A 23,199-nucleotide genomic window follows, 5' to 3' on the forward strand; every position below is an offset into this window, starting at 1 on the left:
GGGCTGTAGACCCCGCTATGCAGACCATGCCCCTCCCCCACTCCCCCTCCCACCCAGTACAGGGAGCTCTTAAACCAAAGCAATGCTCTTAATCCAAGTTACAATTTTGAAAAACTGTGAGCTCTTAAACCAAAACACTCTTAAACCAAGTTACTCTTAAACCAAGGTACCACTGTGTATGTATATGTACGTGTGTGTAATGTGTAATGTGTAATATGTAATATATAATATAATTTTTTTAATGGAATTTTATGGAGATCCATATATAATAACTATATACTACAGAGAAATTCCATTAATCCAGCACTGTTTGGCTCGATTCTGTTAAACTGGCCTGTAATAAAATAGTTCCATATGTTTTGATTAGCCCTTGATTAGCCCACCCCCTCTAATAAATATTGGGATGGCGTTCAGCAGTGATGTCACCCCGGCGCTCATCTCTGCAGAGTGCCAGATGAATGTTCTTCTAACCTTCTTATAGTTTTCCTTTAAATGCCCCAAATGATATTTTATTTTGTCTTGTCCTGGGCAGGGAGGACCAAGCAAGACCGTGCAGAAACATCTTACAGGGCTGTTTAACAGCATTGCCTCTTTCTATCATCCATCTAACAACGGGAGGTGGCTGGTAAGTACTTTCTCTCATGTTGTCTTTGCAAAAAGTAGAGGAGCCAGGCCAGTGCAGGCCTTTTAGGCACATGATCTGCTCCATATTCCTTACTAAAACTTCTTAGGAACGTCGCTGCTGTTCTAGGCGTTCAGGACACGCACGTATCATGACTTTGCATCTCTAGGAGAGAGCAGCAAGCTGTTTATGGGACAGCACCTGTTACACAGTGTTCAGGCTTTACTAGGAAACCTCCGCGCTGTGTCTTACACTATTAAATCCCTTTCTCTTAAGTCCTTGATCTTCTTTAGTAGTAATATATATTAAGCATTGCTTGCTTCATCCTTGTATTTAGGGTTTCTGGATATGTACTAAATGCTACGCAGACTATCCCAAGCGGAAGGAAATCATTAGATGGATTAAGCCAAGGGAATATATAAGAAGCTCCTATAATAAAACTAGAGTAAACTAAGCGAATCCGCAAGCTATCTCACCTTGTACATGGTACACCTGTCAGAGCAATGTTAAAATGAAGTAATCTAAAAATGGGCACCCATGGATGGGGTCATCGTCTCCCTGAGTTTTAATAGGACATCCAGCAATTTGGCAACAAAGTTGTGTGTGACAATACTTTGTGACCTCAGTTCTTGATTTATAGAAGTTCCAATCATTTTAAAGGGGAACTATGATATGAACCTGCTGATATCCCCCTGCTGCTGTGTACCTGATGTTTGTATCGTTGGTCTTCCTATTCCTGTTGGTACGGCCTTTTTTGAGCAATTTAGTTAAGATCAAATATGCTTATCAACTCCTTAGGAGCCCTGGGGGTGTTCATAGGCACGCACGACTCTTCTTTCGGCAACACCTACTATGTGCACCGGCCAGTGCCAAGTTTAAACAGCCACCGCTCCAGCTTCTCTCTCCGGTGCCAAAGGGGGCACCATCGCCGTTTTCCCCAGCCCAAGTACACCTCCCCAGCATGCCTGAACAGCCAACGCCAATAGTCGTTAGTTTCAGTCGTTTACTCCATCTGATCCCAGCAAAAGAAGTAACGATGTGGAATTGCCCTGAACGATTAGTAAACAAACACAGAACTACAGCGAATGAATGTGGAAATACAGGCAACAATAAACAAAGATTTTAGGGTCAGATCTAAATCAACGACACACCAACGATTTTCCGATAGTTGTCTGCAATCACACAGGTCGATTATCGTTTAAATTTGAACGATATAACGATTTTCCGCATGATAATCATCCCATGTAATAGGGCCCTAACTTTTTCTCTTGGGTAACAATTGAAGTTTTTTTTTTTTTTTTTTACCAGGCATTGTCCTTTCACCCCATGTATCCCTAGACTACTTAAATCACAACACATTGCTTAGATAAGGTTACTAATATGATGATAGCTCTGTTTGGATTTGCACACAGTTTTCTATAAAAGCTTTTGGTGCATGAAGTTCAGTCTCCTGTATTAGAAGTCGACTCATAAATAATAATCCATGATAAACAGGATGGCATACTAGCGTCTCTATTCTTATCATAGCTGGCACCTAGGATTGCCCAAGGGCCTCAGGTATTTGGATTTCCTCATCAGTAAAGGCCACCAGCTCCTTGCTTTCCCGGGCTCTGTATCAGACACAGATCAGCTGTGAAATATTTAGTTATACATAAGTCTTCTAGGGTTTTTTCAGGATGCATAGATAAGATGTCAGCATGTGATGTTGAAATGTCCTTTTGTTTACTTGATGCATGACAAGGAATTGCCAAAAATAAGGGATGAGGTGCTAAAAAGTTGAACATCAAGAGCCTTGCAGATGTTGTGTAATCTGAATGGAGCTTGTGAGCAGAATTCTATTTATATTCACTTGAACTGAATTAATTTTGATTCTTTCTTAAAGGGGAACTATCAGTGTGTTAGACAAATATAAGCTGCTGATAGTACCCTAGTGCACATGGGGAGCTGAGGATGAGGGTATGTCTCTTACTTTCAACCTCTGCACCGTTCCCATGGGTTTTAATGTAGTCCTCTGTCCGGTGAAGCCATTTAGTGCCGATCCAATCTGGGGGCAGGGCAATGCTCCAAACGGCCTTGCCGGACAGAGGACTACATTAAAACTGCATGGTAACAGTGCAGTGGATGAAGGTAAGAGACATACCTTCATCCTCAGCTCCCCATGCACAATAGGTGGCTATCAGCAGAGTAAGTTTGTCTTACCTGAATATTGTTTTGTCTTGTTGTTGTGACATTTCAAAAAGTTTTAAATGATTGGGGTCTGGTGTGCTGAGACCCCCCTGATCCCTAAAATTAGGGGGCAGAAGCATATCTCAAAAGCTGAGTGTGTGGTTTATGGATGTAGAGAGAGTCTTTGCAGTGCTCAGCAACCAGACATATGTTAAAATTGTTTTGTGTATACAGCTCCTATGCAGACTTATGCATCTACATAATATTAGGCAGCCATCTATAATCCGTTCCTGTATTACAGTAGGTTTTCCTTCTTCCCACAACTCCTTTTTGGCCTCTTAAATATAAGAAAAAAACAGGTGTCAGATGGAAGGGAGGCTTGAAGCAGCATTAGGGTAAATTTACAACGTGTTTGCCCTGTACGTTTAGCGTATATGCCGGCAAAAAGTAAGGCTGATATGTATTGTGGTGGACCCAATGAGTTTAATGGGCTAAATGTAGTCAACCAGTGACACATTCAGACAATTTTCTGAATGTACATATAGTTTGCTGGACTAGAAGGCGCCGGCAGCGACACTTTTCAGTTCTGGAAAATGTTCAGAACATGTCATTAGTTGATTACATTCTTCCCATTAATGTTAGTGGGTCCACTGTCCGTATGCTGCGGTATATGTCTGCATCGCTTCATCAGGCCGTCAATGTAAACACTGAGCAGACAGGGCAAACGCAATGTGAACTTACCCTAAAGTCCCTATTATACAAAATGATTACCAGCCGTTCCGGCCGATAATCGTTTCAGGTGATAGGACATGTTAAAAGACCACAATCAGCCAACTTTCATGAAGTTGTGGTCTTTCAACATGTTAAAAATCCCCAATCATGTCAGCAGCGGTCTGCTGCTTGTTGCTCCGTGTAAAAGGAGTGGCGTCAGACTGCTGCTGGCTTCAATGGGCCACCTGAACGATCTAAGATTTGTCCGGACCGCCCCTCCCACTGCTTCCCATTCGTTGTGTGTTTGTATAATAACACAGGGACAAGGGCGAAGCGAGCGCTGACCCGAACAGTGGCACATTGCCGTTAGCCTATACCTGATGAAACTAGTTGTTAGGGGATGTTTCCAGTTGTTATATTCTCTACCACATTTCTGTAACAATATAGTACAGTTGGTTTCACTGGCCGGTGAGCCACCCTATTAGGGTTCTTCATATATACCATAGAAACAATTTACATCAGACGTGGTAGTAGAGGGGTTTAAACACTTGTCTCTCATTTATACAGTTTTTAAGAGTAATCATTAAAAGTTACATTTTTTTTTTTTTTTTTAACAATATTTTATTAAGTGGGCAAAAGCAAGAAAACATTTCAAAAGGAGCATGTGAAAATAATTAGGATTACAGACATTGCTCACAATAGTAGAACCTTAGTGATATTGTCTAAATACAATAAAATAATATCATGCCTACAATTTCTTACAGTATATCAGCAACAATGAAAATTGCAGAAAAGACGTAAAATATCTCCAGATAGTAGATGATGTTTCAGGTTTATAATAAATATGGGAGTGAACCGTAATAGTAAATCATTGTTGCCATAAATTTAGTAGGAAAACAGTATATCATTCAGAAATAAAACAGAATAAGAACAACAAACATAAACTATTAACTGCAGCCAGAAACAAGATTATTGCAAGAGTAAATGGGCCAAATGGCCCATAGGTATCAGCCAATCCCCCCCCCCCACACTAATGTATTCTAAGGAGGCCCAGTGTTCCTTGAATATCTTCTTTATTATACCACTCAGAACCACGGAATTGCATCATAACATTTGTTCTCTCAGTTGGAGATAATTCACGTTCAATGAATCTGCGCCAAGTGGAGAAAAAACTAAATGTGGAGCAAGTACAAGGTGTGTGTTGGGTATCCAACCTCTCTACAAAAAAAAAAAATCCTTGAGCTGGTTGGATAATTCCGATACAGAGGGGATAGAGTCTTCAAGCCAATGTCGTAGTAGGCATTTCTTGAATGCTTATATAGATAGATGCATACCACGGCGTGAAGTATTTCCTGAGGAGACACTGGGTAGTAAAGTTGGTAAATAATGAAAAAGGCAGCAATCAAATCAGGAGTGAGATGGAAATCCCAAATCTGATTTATTAATTTTACACATTCTAACCAACCTCTCTGGACTTTCGGACAAGACCACATACAATGAAGCAGATCAGCGCAAGCTAGATCACATTTAGGGCAGTTTCTCAAATAATGTGCAGGCACTCCAGTAAAAGCAAAATTAAAGGCATAAATTGCCCTATGGATGAATTTAAAATGCAGTTCCCTCCACTGTTCTGAAATGATGCAATTGCGTATACATTTTAAACCCGTCAGTATTTACATTTAAAGTTACATTTTATTAGTCTCACGATGAAAATCCAGGCTTTAGTAGGCTATCTGACCCTTTGTACCTGTCTCAGGTACAGAAATGTCTCAGGAACCACAATAAATGTACAATCCACCTGTATTTCGTAGAATTCACTTCCCTTCTAATCTATGCGCTCATGCAAAATGTATATGTTAATAGGTGTCAGCCATTAAATGACGCAATAGTGAAAGCTAGCCAATGCAAATACATTTTTTTGCTGAAGACACAGAAAACTGTGTGTGAGCTGTTTACTCCATCTCCCCCTCCTCCCCCCTCCCTTCTGCGATGGCTCATGTAAACAGCGTCCCTGGTTCTCCACTCAAACATGTTTATTCTTTGAGAGGAGAACAGAGGCACAAGAGAAATCCCATTGAAGCAATAGGACAGGCAGAATGACAAGCGTAATGCTCCGCACGGACTCCGCTTGTAAATTCCACCTCTTTTTACTTAGTGTGCAGGGGCCCTTACAGAGCGCAGAGACAATCAGCCAGGGGCACTTATTACATGTGTTTTACATGAGCTGTGTCAGAGGGTGGGGAGGGGAAGGATGGGGAGAGAGAGTAAACAGCTCACACACAGTTTTCTGAGTCTTCAGCAGAAAGCAGCAGCTCAGGACTGGGAGAAGGAGACTGAAACGGTAATAACAAGTGTGGAACGAATTGTTAGTCTCCAGGAGGTGGGATTATTCAACATATATTGTACCTGAGCTGAATAACCCTTTAATTGTGCGGTATTGGGCCATGTAAATTATTTCTTATGTCTTTATGTAAGTAACATATGAAAGTTTACCTATACTTGCTGTTTATATGCCACATTTATTGTAGAAAGTAAAGCCAAGTTTAAAACTTTTTTTTTTCAATTTTTTTTTCTTAAGTCAAAACTTATGAAGTTGCTGCAGAGACTGCCATGCTGTATTGTACGAAGGCTGCATCGGGAGCGGTATAAGAAGCCGTCCTGGCTGACCCCGGTGCCTGACAGCCACAAGCTCAGTGACCAGGACGTAACAGACTTTGTGCAGAGTGTAATACAGCCCGTCCTTCTGGCAATGTTTAGCAAAACCGGGAGTCTGGAGGCAGCGCAGGCCCTGCAGAACCTGGCACTGATGCGCCCGGAGCTTGTCATTCCTCCAGTACTTGAAAGGTAACAAGTTAACATGAGTAGTTATTATTTTTCTTTGTTTCGTTATTATTACAGTATTATTGTTTTTTGGTGTGGACCTGGGCATTATATGGAGGGCCTTGGAGCACAATGGGAAGGAAGGGACTTGTCTAGTTTTCTCATTTTATTCAATAGATATCTAGTTTTCAATGTGGTCTCACTTAAAGCTTGCATATGCAAAAGAAGAGCCCGTGGAGCCTCATCAAAGAGGCTCGAAACACAGGACTAGCCAGATATCCCTCCGGGAAGGACCTTGTCATTACATTGACTTATAGGGACACTTAATATGGTGGTTTTGGCGGTTTCCATACAGGAGCCAACCCTTGGCTGGGTCCTTTCCGGAGGGATATCTGGCTAGTCCTGTGTTTCGAGACTCTTTGATGAGGTTCCTCGGGCTCTTTTGCATATTCATGTTTCCCAGGGGGCAATGTACCTAGTCTGCATTGAGCGCTTTCACTAGCAGCCGGCAGTGTTGTCGTTTGGCTGGTCTCCCTGAGATCAGCGATCTGTTTCTCACTTAAAGCTTGGCGACCATTAAATGTAGATTCCATAATTTGAAATTTGCATTGGACATGTCAGAAGGTCTGATTTTTAAATGTCTGGGTGCTGAGACCCCCATTGTGGGGCCAGCGTGAAGACAGAGTAGTGGTCGGAGAGTGAGACAGACCCGCCTCTGTGACTCTGTCAGCCTGAAATAAAGATTGCCTTGTTTCTGTGATCCTGCATTTCTGGAAGAAACAAAGGTACAGGATGCCCAAACAGTCATCATGGGTATATACAAATCCATGCTTTCAGTTTCCCTCTAACCTACATTTGTTATATTTGTGAAAAAAGAAGTTTGTTCAATGTCCCCAAGAACCTGGTATAATTCACCACATCCCTTCTAAAGACATAAGGTTTAGGGATGGAGATACTATGTAAAAGGGGTTATTTTTCATAGACAAACAATTGCGCACATTTAGGGTAGCTTCACACGTACCGTATCACAGTGGATTTGACTAAGTATAAGGGGCTCCACTGGGGGGTCAGGCGGGCTTCACCCCGGCAGCTGGGGTGACAGGTTCCCTTTAGGCTCCGTTCCCACTGAGCAAAGGTAGCGGAATTCCGCGACGGAATTGTCCGCCGCGGAATGCCGTTAGCCTCCCGCTCATAATGGGACTCTATGATAGGCGCGCGCTCCTGCCCTGTCCGCGCTGAAGAATGAACATGTTCATTCTTCAGCGCGTACAGAGCAGCAGCGCGCGCCTCCCATAGACTCCCATTATGAGCGGGAGGCTAACGGCATTCCGCGGCGGACAATTCCGTCGCGGAATTCCGCTAGCTTTGCTCAGTGGGAACGGAGCCTTAAGTGTAGCTTCACACGTACCGTATCGCAGTGGATTTTCTGCTGCAGATCTGCAGCGGATCCACAGCAGATTTGACTAAGTGAATGAACACCGCATCAAATCCGCACTGTAAAATCTGCTGCGGATCCGCAGCAGATTTGATGGTGCAGATTTGATGCTGTGTTAATGAAGCTACCCTTAAAGGCAACCTGTCACCCCGGCTGCCGGGGTGGAGCCCCTTATACTTAGCCCTTCCTCGAAGTCCCGGTCCCGGATCCCGTCCCGCTGCCGAAAAGTCCCAGTCGGAAGCCGTGCGCGCGCTCATCAGAGATAAGGCCGACGCCCATAGAGAATGCAGTCATTCTCTATGGGTGTCGGACTCTCATCAGGACTTTGAGGGGGTAAGTATAAGGGGCTCCACCTGGGGGTCAGACGGGCTTCACCCCAGCAGCCGGGGTGATAGGCTTCCTTTAAATATAATAAATAATACAAAATTTGCCAACGCCTATTTTGTACCATATCTGTGTCGGATATAACATGATGTGTTTCTTTGTTTTATGCAGAACTTATCCAGCTTTGGAAACATTAACCGAGCCTCACCAGCTTACAGCAACGTTAAGTTGTGTCATTGGGGTGGCACGCAGCCTGGTCGCTGGTGGCAGGTGGTTCCCAGAAGGCCCAACGCACATGCTACCTCTACTGATGAGAGCACTCCCCGGTGTGGATCCAAATGATTTTAGTAAATGTATGGTACGTACTGCAAATGAACTGAACTGACGTGATTCCAAAGGCGTAAATCACGTCTAGGATATTGAAAGTAAAGAGAAGCTTTGCTAGTGTTTACCATTGGCATCTGTGAGGAGTTGTGTACATGTTTGACAGTGCCGGGTTTGCTTTGTGTAGCCAAGAACTCCTCACTTCTGTGGAAGTCACTGAATTTATACTCATCATTGTAGCTACAGGCTTTTCATTGTATTATTATGATTTATGTAAATATGTTATTATTTTCTTTTTTATCCATTAACAGATCACATTCCAGTTTATTGCAACATTTTCCACTTTGGTGCCTTTAGTAGACTGCTCTTCAGTACTTCAAGAACGAAGCGATCTGTCAGAGGTAAAGATCCTGTCTTCCTCTATTGGTCAGTTCCTGTCTTCCGAGCTGTTTGTTGCAGGTGTCAGCACCCCACCGATCTGTGACTGATGATTTGTCCTGTGGATAGCTCATCAGTCTGATTTGCCTGGAAAACCTCTTGCATTGGCCTGGTTTAGCCTTTGATTGTCAGGGCATGATAGGCATTGTGGTTTTAGAGGTTGGGGAACACTTTCTTGCATGGTACTGAATTCTATGCTTCAACCTCTGTGTTTCTTCAGGTGGAGAGGGAGCTGTGCTCGGCCAGTGCAGAGTTTGAAGACTTTGTGCTCCAGTTCATGGATAGGTGAGAGAAGCCTTGTCTTTAATTTAAATTCTCAGGTCTATGTCTGCTAACATGATGACTATGTGCAGAGATATGTTTTGCAACTATTTAGAATTTGTGGTCTAAATTCACTGCATCTTTTAGTCCAAATAGTCTGACATTTAAAAGGAATCATGATGGATATATAAAAAATAAATAAATAAAAAACCCTGCTACTGATCCCACTACTAATGACGATCCCTTCTGAGTGCTTCCTGCCTGTGTAATGGGAAAACACCTGCTCAACCAATCACTGTCTGCAACAGTTATTCACACAGCCAGCCACTGGTCACATTGGTGACCCGCTCAGCCAATCACTGCAGCAATTGTCCGCTCAGCTAGTCACTGGCTGCCTTGGGGACCCACTCAGCCGCAGCAGTGACCTGTGACTGGATGAGCAGCCATTTCCCATGTTTTGAGACGCGGTTAGCACTGGGGGCTGACACCAACATCAGTAGCAGATGAAGACAAGTGTTTTTTTATCTTCCCCCACTTTAAGTGTTTTTAAATATTTAGTCACTTTAACATCATCTTTCCCACGCAAAGATAATTTACATTAACCACCAATAAATTTTGTAAGGCTAGGACCTTTGACATATTAGCATGTGTATTTATGCCTATATGAAACTTTTTTTTTTTTTATTACTTTGATTTTGAAATCCAACAGTATCCAGAATTATTGTAGTTAACAAAGTATCTGGAACTCCGGGACTTTAGAGTCCACATAAACAGAATTTATTGTGTTTTATTAGGCTAGGTTCTCACTGCGTATTTGCAATCCGTTTTTTTCATCTGTTTTTTGCAAAAAAACGGATGAAAAAAAACGGATGCATTTGTGTGCATCCCTTTTGATCCGCTTTTCCTATTGACTTCCATTGTAAACAGTGGCGGATTATAATGTGGGCGGTTTGGGCGGCCGCCCGGGGCCTGAGGCTCCGGGGGGGCCCATGCCACGCCCCCCACATTATAATGCCGCCCGGGAGGCCCCCTCGCCACTGCACTCTTGTGACCGCAAGCGAAACAATGCTTGCGGTCACAAGAGTCTCCGGCTGCTCCACACAGGCGCCACATAGCTCCCTGTACGCCTATTGCCCTGACTTCCGGTACTGATGCTCTCTGTACCGGAAGTCAGGGCCCAGGCGGCACTAGGAGCTGTGTGATGCGCGCGCTGCCGGGGAGAGGACGGGACACCCCCGGCAGCCGCACATCAGCCGGAGACTGCAGAAGGAGAAAGGATCGACGGGGGAACGCAGGGTAGGTGAGTTGTATTTTGTTATTTTTGTATTATTTACTGACTGTGGGGGGGGGCATCTATAAAGGGGAGAAAGAGGAGGACCATCTATAAGGGGGGGGAGGAGGGGGACCATCTATAAGGAGGGAAAGAGGGAGACCATCTATAAAGTGGGACCATCTCCTATAGGATTAGCAGCCTCCTGTCCTGACATCCTCTGTGCTGCTGGGACCTCCCCTATAGATCAGCACCCTCCTCTCCTGACATCCTCTGTGCTGCTGGGCGCTGCGACCTCCCCTATAAGACCAGCACCCTCTTCTCCTGACATCCTCTGTGCTGCTGGGACCTCCCCTATAGATCAGCACCCTCCTCTCCTGACATCCTCTGTGCTGCTGGGACCTCCCCTATAAGATCAGCACCCTCCTCTCCTGACATCCTCTGTGCTGCTCGGACCTCCCCTATAGATCAGCCCCCTCCTCTCCTGACATCCTCTGTGCTGCTGTGACCTCCCCTATAGACCAGCACCCTCTTCTCCTGACATCCTCTGTGCTGCTTTGACCTCTCCTATAAGATCAGCACCCTCCTCTCCTGACATCCTCTATGCTGTGGGAACCTGCGACCTCCCCTATAAGATCAGCATCCTCCTCTCCTGACATCCTCTGTGCTGCTGTGACCTCCCCTATAGACCAGCACCCTCCTCTCCTGACATCCTCTGTGCTGCTTTGACCTCTCCTATTAGATCAGCACCCTCCTCTCCTGACATCCTCTATGCTGTGGGAACCTGCAACCTCCCCTATAAGATCAGCACCCTCCTCTCCTGACATCCTCTGTGCTGCTGTGACCTTGGGGGGGGCAACATCAGGGGACCAGGTGAGGTGGCAATATGTTTATTAGGGCAACAGCGGGGGAACAAGTGGCAATATGTTTATTGGGGGCAGTGGCAGTGGGGTACATTTAATCCGCCCAGGGTACATTTAATCCGCCACTGATTGTAAATAAAACTGATCAAAATGGATCCGTTTTTCTTGACGGACACAAAATAGTGTCAGCTACGTCAATGGAAAAACGGATCAAAATGATGCACACAAATGCATCCGGTTTTTTTTCATCGTTTTTTTTGCAAAAAAAAGGATGAAAAAAAACAGATTGCAAAAACGCAGTGTGAACCTAGCCTTATCTTGTACTTTTACATAATAAAGTATATTTATGATCATTTCTCTTATTTCTTGTTTTTTATTTAAAATTACTAGGTGTTTTGCGCTCATTGAGAGCAGTGCTCTGGAACAAACCAGAGAAGAGACCGAGACTGAGAAGATGACCCATGTTGAGAGTTTGGTGGAGTTGGGCCTCTCGTCGACATTCAGTACAATCCTCACTCAGTGTTCCAGAGAGATTTTTAAGGTAAAAAATTCCCCCACCCCCCCTAATGTGGTTGAAGAATTTATAGCGTAACTATAATTTCAGAAAAATTCCAAAAAATGAAATTCCTCAAATAAAAAGCCCTCGTGTTACCCTTTAAAAAGAGCCCTAAACTGCGTTGATAGCTTGTACGCTCGCTGAGATATCCCCAGTTGTTTGGCTCAGAGGAATAAATGAATTTTTCTTCTGGCTGAGAGAAAGTGGGCGTGGCCTATCCCTCATCTCCCTGGCTGGGTCCCTCCATTCACTGACCAGCACCTTAGCAGATGTATCACACATAGCAGGATTAGATACAGCCCCAGCATACAGTATCACAATGTAAGATTAGATACAGAGCCCCAGCAGATGGTATCACACACAGTGGGATTAGATACAGTCATCTGCTCTCATTACACTGTAGGATAATGTCAGCTCCAGCTCTTCCCCTGCGCTGCTCCTCACACACAACACCCTCAGCTGTGCTTAGTCACCTCTGTGAGGGGAGGGGGGAGAACGTGCTGCTAGGAGGGGGGGAGGAGGTTTTGTTTCTGTTTCTCTCTGTGTCAGGGCTGTTATCTGATCCTCCTGTCACAGTCTGTACACTCAGGAGGATCTGCAGGGAGGGGGCGTGTCCAGCAGGAATGCAGAAATAACTCACAGCCAGAGAGGGCTATAAGGGCTTAATCAGCCTTCTGTATTAAAAAAAACTGTTCATTTTAGGTTATTAATGTATATTGGAAAAATTCTTATCATGACCTAAGCTAACTAAAACTGAAAGGTCAAAATATTTTATAGTTGTGCTTTAAATTTGGCAAAAGATCGGTACCCATTAATAAAACGTCGCTGCTGTTTGAATTTGTTCAGCTGAATGCAATCACATCTAATACTCCATGAATCTAGAGATATTTTGGTGTCTATAGAGGAGAGGGGTAAAATGGTACACAGTTTGCTTAAACTTTTCCTGTCATGACACTTGCTGCCGGATTAGCTGAGACAGCATAATACAGATGGCACTGTAGGGATAGTCATGTCATGTACAGTGCCCAGTTTTTAACTGCATGCAACCATTATAGTAGTTTATGGTCTACTTTATTGCAGGTTGCCCTGGAGAAAGTTTTTAACTTCGCTGTGTCTAACATATTTGAGACAAGAGTTTCTGGCAGGATGGTGGCAGATCTCTGCCGGGCTGCAGTCAAGGTAAAGATGAAAACTGGTTCTTTATGTCTATATACTGTACAGGTATATGCTGTCTAAGTAATCTGCAAGTGATTGTTAAAAAATGTGAAGTACTTAAAGTCCTATGAACACGTTTGCACTGTTTTTTTTAATTGCTTTATTGTGCTTCCTATATGCAACTTTTTTTTTTTTTTTTTTTAACTTTTTGTTAACTTTATCATTACAGTGCTGTCCAGTGGATTCTCTGAAGCTCTTTCTGCCCCATTGCTGTAGTGTTATAACTCAGCTCACTAGCAGTAAGTTCTAAAGGTTTCTTTATAAACTATGATGTGGTTGTTTTTTTTGGTAGTCATTGACTTGATACTACACCTGTCCTTCAATGCCATCTTGTAATTCTGCTATATGACATAACTCTTTATCATATTGATATGAAAGTATCAAATTATCCTCTAGGAAATATATTATGTGCTAGTTATTATGCGTCCTACAAGGGGTTACACTTTTCAGTAGGGACTGATGTTGGCTTCCTAGTGGATGACACCTTTGCTTTTATTTTTCAGTGCAAAAAGTCAAAGAGGCTTTCCCAACAATCTGAAAAAGCTGGACCGCCTCCTTGCTCCCCCTCCAATACCTGACGCAGCTTGGCACTGTCAACCAATCAGGGATGGGATGGGGATCATGGAGGCATTACAGCCCTCTGCGCTTTTCAGTACCTCAGAAAGCCTCTTTGTTTATCTGCCATATGGTTTTTGATAAAGACATTAGTGGCAGATATGGGGTAATAGCTATGACATTCATAGGTCTGCCTAATAACATATCATTCTTTACCCTAATCCTCAGACGAGGATGTCCTCCGTGAGGAAGAATTAGACAAAGAGCTGCTCTGGAACCTCCAGCTCCTTTCAGAGGTAATTTGTAAGAAATTATATATTATATTATATCTATAATCTATATCTATCTATCTATATGTGGTCTTTCTTATCACTTCTTTCCTTTTTCTTAGATAACCAGAGTGGATGGGGAAAAATTGCTTCCCTATAGAGATCAGCTTGTAAAGATTCTCCAGCAGACCTTACACTTCAAATGTAAACAGGGTTATACGTTGTCTTGTAACCTCCTTCACCATCTCTTGAGATCCAGCACTCTCATCTACCCTACGGAGTACTGCAGTGTACCTGGTGGATTTAATAAGCCGCTTCCTGAATATTTCCCAATTAAGGTGAGTGATCTGCAGCTTTTAGAATAGAAATTTCACTGAAGTTTTAAGGGTCTCTTTCTGCTTTAGCGGCTGCGGCTAGCTCCTTAAATTTATTAAGTGTGGATGAGACCTGGAATTGCCACTTTAAAGAGACTCTGTCAGCAGGTTTATGATGTTCTATCTTAGGGTAGCTTAAACTAGTTACAGATAAGCTGAACAGTTTGATGTATCACCTACATTGTTCTGTGCAGCTGATCCACAGATATCCTTCTGAATAACATAGACAATAAGTAGTCTTCTCCATTAGCCCAGTAGTCCTGGATATTCATGAGAAGCAGATAAGCCCACCCACCAGCTGCTGATTGGCAGTTATCTATCCATGCTGTGTATAACTGTCAATCAGCAGCTGGTGGGCGGGGAAGGGGTGTGGCAAGAATCCTATTCCCCTGCATATTAGGAGAACGGCTGAACAAAATGTAAGTAATACACTGATATGTAGCATTAGCATGGCATGTAAGAACGCCGCCAGTCTTAAAAGAATAAATTGTTACAGATTTGTAAATTACAAGACCAAAGAACCACAGAAATGTATAGGGAATAAAATTACGTAAGTTTCAGTAGTCACAAAAAACGACATTGACAAAAAAGTCAATGTGAGAGACACGCGCCATGATAAGGTGCATTTAGTAAGCAACGTGGTGGGGCTTAGCGCAATTGCACTTAACAAATAATGTACTGACTACAATAGTAAAGTGTATGGCAGGGAACAAAGTGCAAGTGAAACAAAATATCAGACAAAGACAAAGGCAGATCATGTACTGGAGGTAGAAAGTCAGAGGATGAACCCCAGTCTTACAGACATTTCGAGTATGGTTTCATCTGGGGTTCCAAAGCTGTTGGTAAAAGCTTCCTAATAACTAGTGTGAGGGTGAGGCCCTGCCGCTCCCCTGCCAAGACGCTGCCACTTTTCAGATAAGTGGTACAAGCAGCATATAAAACAAAACATTTGCCAAAAATGCGGCTAAGGCTGGGTTCACACTACATTTTTACAACACATTTTTTGCAAAAAACAGATGACAAACTGATGAAAAAAACGTATGCAACTGTGTGCATCCATTTGATCCATTTTTTCCATTGACTTCCATTATAAAAAAAAACGGATCCGTTGTTTTTTTTACAGACACAAAAATGAGGTCGACCACGTCAATGGAAAAACTGATCAAAACGGATGCACACAGTTGCATCCGTTTTTTTAATCAGTTTTTCATCTGTTTTTTGCAAAAAACTGATTTCAAAAATGTAATGTGAACCCAGCCTTAAAGAAGCAGTTCACTTTTTATTTTTTTCACCCCCCCGGTTAGCCGCTGTCAAGTATACTTACAGAAGATGATCGGTGTCCCGTTCCCGTCGGTCAGTTCCGTCCCGCGGTGCCGTTCACATCGGGCCCGCGCTCACTTCCGCCGGCGCTGTGACTCCTCTTCTCTCCCTTGTCATTTGAACGCCGGAAGTCACGCGCTTCCATAGAGAATGTATGGAAGCGAGTGACTTCCGGCGTATAATCACTGGGCAGAGAAGAGGACTCGCAGCAGCCGGCGGAAGTGAGCGCGCGCCCGATGTGAACGGCACCGCGGGACGGAACTGACCGACGGGAACGGGACACCGATCATCTTCTGTAAGTATACTTGACAGCGGCTACCCGGGGGGGCGAAAAAAATAAAAAGTGAACTGCTTCTTTAAACAAGAATATGCAACTTTTATATTCCAGGAGACAGATGTAGAGCATTAATAAAGTTCACAGTTTTTACTTTCTCTTCTGAATTAAGCCAATAGGAACTGAGCTGTCCCTTTAGCCTAGCTATTGGTGGGGGTTCTGGCATAGACAGATAGATAGATAGATGTTTTATAATTGCGGCTATTTCTCCCTGCTTAAAGTACTTTGCTCTATGTAATGTGGTTTATGCTTGTCTTCTAAGGACTGGGGCAAGGCTGGAGACCTGTGGAATCTGGACATCAAGTGGCATGTTCCCTCAGCTGAAGAGATTGAATTTGCTTACTACCTGCTGGACAACTTTTTACGGCCAGAATTGGAAAAACTATATTCTTATGGAAGTGGAGAGCTTGAGATGTCAAGGTATAATAATAATGACTCTTAATTGTTATTGAACTTAAAGGGGTATTCCCCCCCAAATTATTTTTGCGTCAATACGTTGCCCACCCGTAGCTTTCAATCTTTCCAATGTAAAGTTATTATGGATTCTGCACAGTTTTGCTGTTATCTACATGCATTCATTCACCCCCACCGAATGCATAGAATCATCAAACCTCAGTCCAACCCGACACGCTCCCTGCTCCTGGCCCGCACCCTCCGAGACGGCATCACGTGTCTCAGTCTCTTCAATGGGCTGGGTTAGCGCTTGTAACCCAGTCCACTGAAGTGATAGAGGACAGTTACAGCCGCATCTCACCCGATAGTCAGCCAGCTGGCCGCGGCGAGCCCCCCTGCATCTCACCCGGTGGCAGCCCGTCCGTGGCACCCGTCTCCACCCCCCATCTCACCTGATGGTAGCCAGTCGGCCGCGGCAACCCCCTCTCCCCCCATCACACATGAGATATCCAGCCGGACGCCTCCCCCCCCCCCCCAGCACAGATGATAGCCGGCAGCCCGCGGCATCCCCCCCCCTTCTTCCATCACACAGGATAGGCAGCCGGCCGTGGCAACCGCCCCCCCCCCCCATATCACACATGATGGCCACAACCCCCCCTCGATCTGACCAGAAACCCCCCCCCCCCCCCCCCCCACAGTTGAGGGGGTGGAAACAAAGCAAACTCAACTGTGGCCACCCTCAGCCGCACTGACCCCTGGACACCTGCAGTGCTCCTCTGCTTACATGATCCTTCACCTCCATCTCAGCTCTGCTACACCGTCATCACCATCTCAGCCCTGCTACACCGTCATCACCATCTCAGCCCTGCTACACCGTCATCACCATCTCAGCTCTGCTACACCGTCATCACCATCTCAGCTCTGCTACGCCGTCATCACCATCTCAGCTCTGCTACACCGTCATCACCATCTCAGCTTTGCTACTTCATCAGGCATAAGCATTGCATGATGGGAAATGTAGTTTCCTATCTTGATTATAGACCATCTTTTGGAAAAACTTGTAACTCAGGAATGGTAGTAGCTAGAAAGATGGGAGACGGCTCAAAATACTCAGGGGGACTTGGTGAGTAAGGTCAGCTATTTTTGGAAACATTACATTTTTTAAGCTCTTGGGGGGAATACCCCTTTAAGATAGATAGATAGATAGATAGAGATATAGACATACACCCCTTCCTATATAGTCTTTTAACAGAGAGAGGTTGTGATTGGATGTATAATTACATAATGACCATTTGTTTTCAAGAAAAAGGGGAATATTGATAACTTTTATAACTTTTTCTTAGGGATGATGTTCAGCAGTGTCTCACCATTGTACATAACTGTCTTACTGGCTCAGGGAACCTTCTTCCTCCTCTGAAAGGAGAGAGAGTATCTCATCTGTAAGTATCAGTGGTATCTTGCACTTTTCTGTGATTTATGCGGCGACGAGAGGGAGCAAGCGAGCGCCGACCAGTATCGGCCGAATATGGATGATAATCACTTTGTCTTATAGGGCCTTTAGTATTGACTTTCCTGTGTTGGTCTGACCACAGTCATGATATGATTGACAATGTGAAGGGCTGCTAACCATTACATCCTTATATCCAGTTAATATGTGTATGATTTGTAATCCGAAATGTTTTGGTGCTCTCTGCCAAATTCTATGCGCTAATCCCCATTTTTATTGCTGTGGTGAAAGTACAAGATATCATAAGGGAATCCGAGTAAAATCTTGGCTATACAATTAAAGTCACCGATATAATCTGTGTATACTGCCCCTGGGCACTGTATTTTCCTCCAATATCTGAACCTTGTATTATGTAGTCGCCATAACTGAGATGTAACTGAGATGTTGCCTCATTATATGACATTTTATATATGGATACTCATATTCTATTCTGTTTTACAGGGTAACAAGCTTGGTGTCTTTGGATGAGACAAAACTTTTTACTGGCATTGACCATGGTGAGTTCAGTTCTGTCTGAAGCAACTATGAATTTGTATGTTTCCTAGTCCAGCTTACACTGAGCGTCTGCCTTTTTACACTGTAATATTTTACGTCCATTGGTCCGTGCTTAATCATGTTTATAGCTTCAGGTTTAGAGCTCAGGTTTTCAGAATTAGAGTTCCACATAACTCATGGAATTAAAGGGGTTGTCCAGCAGAATAAATCTTTTCTTTTGTTTTTTTTACATAAAGTTCTGTTCACATCAAGGTTGTGGCCTTTATTTATATTGGAGTCTCTTGGTCTGTGTTCACTACATTGCTTGTCAAATGTTGGCTGCACCCAAAGGACTCCATTGATGGACACGTGAGCTCCATTGGGTTCTGTGAGTTCTATGAGTCTCCACAGCCTAAGCCTTACTTGAGTCTTCACTGTTCTGCACTTGCTAGTCCTATATTGACACAGAAATAACTTGACAGCGCTGCCCGAGGCAGGAGACCACTGCGGCCATTTCCTTCCTCTTCCTATGAGTTCACGCCTGATGTCTCAGTCATGCAATCTGCATAATTAAGTTTCCAGCCCCCCCATGTCGACTGTGATTGACAGCTCTGCCTTCTGATTGGCTGAAAGGAGGGACGACTCAATACAAAGTGGTCTGTGCACCTAACAAAGAGAGTCCACCTCCTGGACAACTCCCATGGTGGCAGCTAGGCTATTAAACAAAGTTTTCTCTGCTCATCCAGTTTGCATAACAGAGACATTTAGTGCTGCTTGCCAACTAGGCATGGTCCGAACAGAGTTCGGTTCGGGTTCGTACGAACCCGAACCCTCGGTAATGATTCCCTGGGATGCAGCCATAGCCATAGGCTGTATCCCAGTTTTCCAGGCGTTCCTCCCGCTGTATCCGCCCGCTCCACGGAGCGGGCAGACAGCAGGAATCTGCTGCCGAGCGTTCGGGTTCATACGAACCCGAACCTCGGCAGGTTCGGACCATCCCTATTGCCAACCTAATGGCTCTGTAGACGGCGTGTACACACGCATATATACACTGATGTGCTGAGAGGGTATGTTTTGTTCTTAAAATGCGGTCACTTATGTTTAAAAAATATATATATACAAATGGGTTTCCCGTTCATTTTAAGCTAACCAGACTTTTAGTTTTGTCAATAAACGTTGCTGCGCACTAATTATGTTGTTCTTTTAGATTATTCTAGGGAAAACTACAGAGAGTCCATTGCAAAAACACTCAGGAAACTCTTGCGTAAGTGTCTGCAAATAAGCATGTGTGTCCTGTACTATACACAGTATATCTTCCAGTCATTAAAGGGGTAATGTTTTTTTCTTTTAAATCAATAGGTGCCAGAGACTTGTAATTTACTTCTATTAGAAAAATCCCCTGTCTTCCAGTACTTATTAGCTGCTATCTGTCCTGCAGGAAGTGGTGTATTCTCTCCAGTCTGACACAGTGCTCTCTGCTGCCACCTCTGTCCATGTCAGGAACTGTCCATAGTAGCAAATCCCCATAGCAAACCTCTCCTGCTCTCCAGACTGGAAAGAATATGCCACTTCCTGCAGAGTATACAGCAGCTGGTAAATACTGGAAGACTTGAGATTTTTTTTTTAATAGGAGTAAATTACAAATCTCTGGCACTTTCTGACACGAGTTGATTTGAAAATATTTTTTTTTAGTGAACAACCCCTTTACCCCTTAGGCGACCCTGGACGTACCCGTATGTCCAGGGCCGCCTCCATGTGTTCAACGCCGGGCCGTGGTCCTGGGTGCCGCTCGTAGCTCGGGACCGTGGCTATTAGCGGGCACGGTCCGATCGCTGTGCCCGCTAATAAAGTAATCGGATGCAGCTGTCAAAGTTGACAGCTGCATCTGATTACTTGATGCAGCCCTTCCCTGGTGTCTAGTGGGGTGGATTGCTCCTCCTGGATGTTGTCCTGGAGGAGTGATTCACACATCCTTCTCCGCCGGGGCTCAGCGCCGCAATGGCGCTGATCCCAGCTCTGCACTCGATTGCTTCCGGCTGCAGCAGCCGGAAGCAATCAATGTGCCTATCTCATCGATCTATGCTGCATATCTATGCAGCATAGATCTCAATGAGAGATCAGTGTCCTTATACAAGAAGTCCCACAAGGGGGCTTCTAGTATAAGTGTAAAAAAAAAAAAGTGTTATTATCAATAAAAAGCCCCCTCCCCTAATAAAAGCCCAAATCACCCCCCTTTTCCCATGTTATAAATAAAAATAAATAAACATGTTTGCTATCGCCGCATGCGTAATCGCCCAAACTATTAATTAATCACATTCCTGATCTTGCACGGTAAACGGCGTAAGCGCAAATAAAAAATCCCATTGTGCAAAATTGCGCATTTTTTGTCGCATCAAATCCAGAAAAATTGTAATAAAAAGCGATCAAAAAGTCGCATATGCGCAATCAAGGTACCGATAGACAGAACATATCATGGCGCAAAAAATTACGCCTCACACACAAGGATAAAAGCGTTATAAGCCTGGGAATGAATGAAGCGATTTTAAGGAACGGATATTTGTTAACAATGGTTTGAATTTTTTACAGGCCATCAGATACAATAAAAGTTATACATGTTACATATCGTTGTAATCGTAACGACTTGAGGAACATACATAACATGTTAATTTTACCCCAGGACAAAAACAAAAAAAAAAAACAAATAAAAGAAATGTGGGGTTTTTTTTTTTTATTTCACCACACATTGAATTTTTTTCTGTTTTCGCAGTGTACTTTATGAAAAAATTCAGCCTGTCATTGCAAAGTACAATTAGTGGCGCAAAAAAAAGGGCTCATGTGGGTCTCTAGGTAAAAAAATGCAAGTGCTATGGCCTTTTAAGCACAAGAAGGGAAAAACGGAAAAAAAAAAAACCCGCAAAAATTGAAATTGGCCTGGTCCTCTAAGGGTTAATAGTGATGACATCCTGTGCTGCCTTGTTCTAGTAAAATGATGGATTATTTTTTATTGTCTTACATTTCTCAAAAAGTTACTTAATACCCTTCTATAGGCCATAACCAAATATTCATTCCATTAATGGGAGGAATTCTCACTCCTTTGTGTTGGTTTTAATGTTTTACTGCTCCTTTATTTCCCATCACTGTATAGTTTCTATTAGACCTGACCACATCTGCACTGTGGCTTCTAGTTACGACAGAAGTCATACGACAAATCTGAATGGTGGCTGACGGACTTAATTTTGTTATAATAGGGTCTTTTGGGGGTTCCATAAAGGTTTCCCTCATATTGACAGCAAGAATCCTCAAATTAAAAAAAAAAAAAATACAGGTGTGAACGGAGCTTTAACCTCGGTTTCCTATTTTGTTTCCAATAACAGACTACATTCTGGACAACTCAGAAGATGATACCAAGTCTTTATTTCTAATTATAAAGGTACATTTTTGCTTTTTACCAGATTTTGGGCCTGTTGAGCTCGGCAGTAGATGAATATGGAAATGTCTCCCTAGTGGTGTCTGTGGCCACTTTAGAAAAGAAATTGGCTTTGAGCCCAATAAACTATATCAAAGGGGGTATTGTCATTTGGGCATTTATGGTCATTAAAAGCTGACAGTTTTGCACAGTTTTGGTAACTCCTATACTGTTTATTTAACTGTCCTTACCATCAATGGCCAGCTCAGCTGTTTCCAGCTTTCTGACCACTTTTCGACCCCAACAGCCCACATTCTAGAGATAGGTGCAGGTCACACATTGATCAGACGTTTATGGCTAAAAGGGGTCAGCCCAAGATTAAAAGTCACTGTCTTTTTTTTTTTTTTTTTTTTTTTTGCAGAAATCAATAGTACAGGCAATTCTAAGAAACTTTGTAATTGGGTTTATTAGGGAAATATGCCATTATCTGCATTCAAAAAGACTTTCCCCAGCCCCCCCCCCCCCCCCCCTCCCTCCGTCCTCTCTCTCATCCACTGCTCATTATCAGGAAATCTCAACTCTTTTACATCAGTCGAGCCCTGTCTAACCTATGGAGAGGGGAGGAAGGAGATTAGTCGCCAGGGGAGAACAGAGGATTAAACAGTAGGAGCTGTGTGAAAGCCGATATTCAGAGGTCAGAGAGGTCAGTGCTGACTGTCAGAGGAGATAGCCCGGTGATGTAGCTGTAAATTAACTCCTGTTTTGGTGCCTCATCTCCCTCTACCCCTCCCTTCTCCATAAGTGAACCATGAAGACAGGGGGGAGAGCTTCAAACTGCTTATTCATGATAAAAATGCATTTTTCAGCTAATAAACCCAATTACAAAGTTTCTTAAAATCGACTGTACTATTGATTTCTGCAAAAAAAAAGAAAAAGAAAAAGAAAATGTAAATGACAGTGACACTTTAACACTTACCTGCTATCTACAGGATATGCTTCGACTATTAGTGATCTGGAAAACGAAGGTCTCTTATCCCACAATGAAGGGAGCGGCAGGGCACATGTTTGGCTGTTACCCTATGCACTTGTTATAGGACTGATGAAGATAGCAGAATATTGGGCTTAAAAGTCTGATCTCAAGAAAATGGAGAGGCAGCTGAACATGCTGTTGGTCTCTGCAGTTAGACCTGCACCAATCTGATCCTGATCCCCTAAGTGATATTACATTCAGGGGTGTAACTAGAAATGGCTGGGCCCGAGCCCTTACATTGTATACTAGGTCTGATAACTGAAGAAGAAGAACCTACAGGTATTGAACTAGCTGTCTGCTGAATTCTGTACCAGGCGTGCAAGTTAATTGCTGGGTACTGGATTCAGGAGACTGCACCTACTATTTCGGAACTCGACTTATGTAGTGGCTCGCCTGGAGAAAGGGGTATATCAAAAAAAGAAGGCTTTTTAAAAATGTGAGAATATTTGGGGCCCTTGGTTTGATGCACCTGGTATACCGTCAGGGGATCTTCGGCGTAACCCAATGGAGGCCTTTCTTCTATTGGCGGATC

The 23,199-nt window shown here is 43.6% G+C and overlaps 1 protein-coding gene across 2 annotated transcripts in view; it reads left to right on the plus strand.

The window, feature by feature from the left end:
* Positions 1-23,199, plus strand: part of PSME4 (proteasome activator subunit 4) — a 107,173-nt gene that overhangs the window by 49,115 nt on the left and 34,859 nt on the right. For both annotated transcript variants that reach the window (XM_069954213.1, XM_069954214.1), the window contains 15 exons: positions 533-625; positions 6,078-6,343; positions 8,250-8,436; positions 8,714-8,803; positions 9,061-9,125; positions 11,625-11,775; positions 12,871-12,969; positions 13,175-13,244; positions 13,789-13,856; positions 13,952-14,167; positions 16,120-16,277; positions 17,594-17,689; positions 18,199-18,254; positions 19,439-19,495; positions 21,606-21,661. In XM_069954213.1, the coding sequence (XP_069810314.1) occupies positions 533-625; positions 6,078-6,343; positions 8,250-8,436; positions 8,714-8,803; positions 9,061-9,125; positions 11,625-11,775; positions 12,871-12,969; positions 13,175-13,244; positions 13,789-13,856; positions 13,952-14,167; positions 16,120-16,277; positions 17,594-17,689; positions 18,199-18,254; positions 19,439-19,495; positions 21,606-21,661 (1,728 nt within the window). The remainder of the gene's footprint in view (positions 1-532; positions 626-6,077; positions 6,344-8,249; positions 8,437-8,713; positions 8,804-9,060; positions 9,126-11,624; positions 11,776-12,870; positions 12,970-13,174; positions 13,245-13,788; positions 13,857-13,951; positions 14,168-16,119; positions 16,278-17,593; positions 17,690-18,198; positions 18,255-19,438; positions 19,496-21,605; positions 21,662-23,199) is intronic.

Source organism: Dendropsophus ebraccatus, chromosome 15 (genome assembly GCF_027789765.1).
Source record: "Dendropsophus ebraccatus isolate aDenEbr1 chromosome 15, aDenEbr1.pat, whole genome shotgun sequence".
NCBI lineage: Eukaryota > Metazoa > Chordata > Amphibia > Anura > Hylidae > Dendropsophus > Dendropsophus ebraccatus.